This window comes from Octodon degus, unplaced genomic scaffold (genome assembly GCF_000260255.1).
Source record: "Octodon degus isolate 3935 unplaced genomic scaffold, OctDeg1.0 scaffold00012, whole genome shotgun sequence".
In the NCBI taxonomy this organism is placed as follows: Eukaryota; Metazoa; Chordata; class Mammalia; order Rodentia; family Octodontidae; genus Octodon; species Octodon degus.
The window spans coordinates 11,140,658-11,142,744 of record NW_004524588.1 but is presented as its reverse complement, the minus strand read 5'-3'; the positions used below and the strand labels follow the sequence as shown (position 1 = coordinate 11,142,744).

Genomic DNA, 2,087 nt, shown 5'->3' with positions numbered 1-2,087 from the left:
CACTAAATTTTAGAGCAGCTTTCTTTTTGAAGCATTTGGTGCTTTATTTTGAGCACATGTGGCTTTTCTCCCCAGTCTGAGAAATGTATCGATCATTGGACTGATTCTTGTAGTTCCACGCCTTCACTGCTGCTTTTCTCTTTCAGTCTTTACAAAACAAAAGCTACAACCACTTCGCCGCCATCTACTTCTTGTTGGTGGAACGCCTGAAGTCCCATAGGAGCAGCTTTCCCGTGGATCAGAGACTTGATGGGCGCCAGCGCAGGCCTAGCACCATCGCAGAACAAACAGTGGCCAAGGTAATGCCCCGTCAGCCAGTGGTCTTCTCTGTGCTTGTGCCTAGGCACATGGGACACATTTTTTCATCTTGAAGGACAGAGTTAGGATTTCATCTGCATTCTTCTTTTTTGGAAAGTTTTAACCTTCATCACTCACTAGATTCCCAAATGTTTTAGCACCTTCACAGTTTTAAAGATTAACTTTATTTCATATAGGGTTTTTTGTTTTAAGAAATACGTAATTTTTTAATCATTTGCTCATGTTGAGAATTAAGGTAACTAGCCTCTATATTCAGTTCTCGTTGAAAATTTTGCTGCTGATTTACTGTGTGCATGCTTTTGTTATGAGGTACTGTAGGAGTTAGCACAGAGCACAGTTGTTGCCCTGAGAGATATCATGCTGTAGAAGCAAAGTAAGATGAGCCCATAAGTCACCATCATTCAAAGTAGGGAAAGGCGAAGGCTACGGGTGAGCTAAGGACAGAACAGGCACATGTGAAGGGGCAGCCTCGTAGGGGACGCGCTGGTGAGGCAGCTTCGCAGCTGTGTGGAAGGCGTCGGAGAGCAGACACCTTCTGAACACAGACGGTAGAAGCACTCCCGTGCTCACCTAAGCACACTCCAATCCATCTGTGTGAGTTGAGACAAATAAAAAGGTGCAGTAGTAAGTTGAAGCTGTATTGTGAAGAGCTCTGATAGCCAAGGCAGAGAGTTCACTTACACTTTCAGAAACGATAAGAGCCTGCTGATGGCTGTTAAGCAGAAAAATAATAGAATCATATCCATTCTTTAAACTAATTCATCTGACAACATTGAAAATGTAGTTTGAGTAGGAGAAGAGAAGAAATTTGGACAGCAGGTAGGAGATTGTAGAGCAGAGAAGAGAAATGCCAATAAGTTAAGCTAATCCTGTGCTGGCAGAAATAAGAAAAGGGCAAGGACAAAGGCCATTTCAGGGGTGGCCCTGTGTGCACTTCACAGTGCTCCAGAGAGGCAGCTCCACGTGGTGGTTAGAAGTGAAGACTCTTGGGGGCTGGGGAGATGGCTCAGTGGAATAAGCGCTTTCCTGGCAAGCACAAGGGTCTGAGTTCAATCCCCGGTTCCGGAAAAAAAAAAAAAGAAGTGAAGACTCTGAGTAAGTGCCAGGATTTTACCATTTCTTGCAATGATTTTAGGAAAGTGTTTTAAGAGCTCGGCATAGTGGCACATGCCTGTACCAAAACACTGTTTCAAGAGGAAAAACAAAGAAGGCACTAATTTAGTGGTCTAGCTTGTGTAAGGCTCTGGGGCGAATTGCTGTCAGAAATACACATATATTTTCCTTAAGTTTTTTTCTGTGTCTAAGTTTCACAAGGATAAAGTGGAGATAATATTGAATGTCATGACAACAAAATTAGCTAATATTTGGGATACATGTAGAACAGTCTCTGGCATATAGTAAGAGTTATGTAAGTGACTGTTATATAAAGTAATGAATCAGTGCTGAGGAACAGGGAGCGACAGTGAGCTAGAGATGCCTGTGTCCTCCAATGTGGGCCTGAGGGAGCAGGGACAGCATTAACTCACTGAAGAGGCAGTGGACTTGGGTCCCAGGAGACAGCTGGGGCAAGAGAGGTCCAGGAAATCGTCTTTGCCCCAGTTGAGAAGAGTGGTCTGTCTGTGTGCTATATCAGGATTCCCGTCCACTTCTGCAAGCATCTTTCTTTGTTCAGAGGAAAATCAAGAACAGTAGAATTTAACTTTATATTTCTTTGCAATTTTACAAAACCTATGGGAAAAAAAATATATGGGCAAGTTTGCATTGGCTTC

At 43.2% G+C, this 2,087-nt stretch overlaps 1 protein-coding gene across 1 annotated transcript in view; it reads left to right on the top strand.

Moving 5' to 3' along the window:
• The window catches only part of Sik2 (salt inducible kinase 2), a 159,733-nt gene that overhangs the window by 133,423 nt on the left and 24,223 nt on the right, over nucleotides 1–2,087 (top strand). Inside the window, exon 8 of the mRNA XM_004626118.2 lies at nucleotides 147–299. Within this exon, the coding sequence (XP_004626175.2) occupies nucleotides 147–299 (153 nt within the window). The remainder of the gene's footprint in view (nucleotides 1–146; nucleotides 300–2,087) is intronic.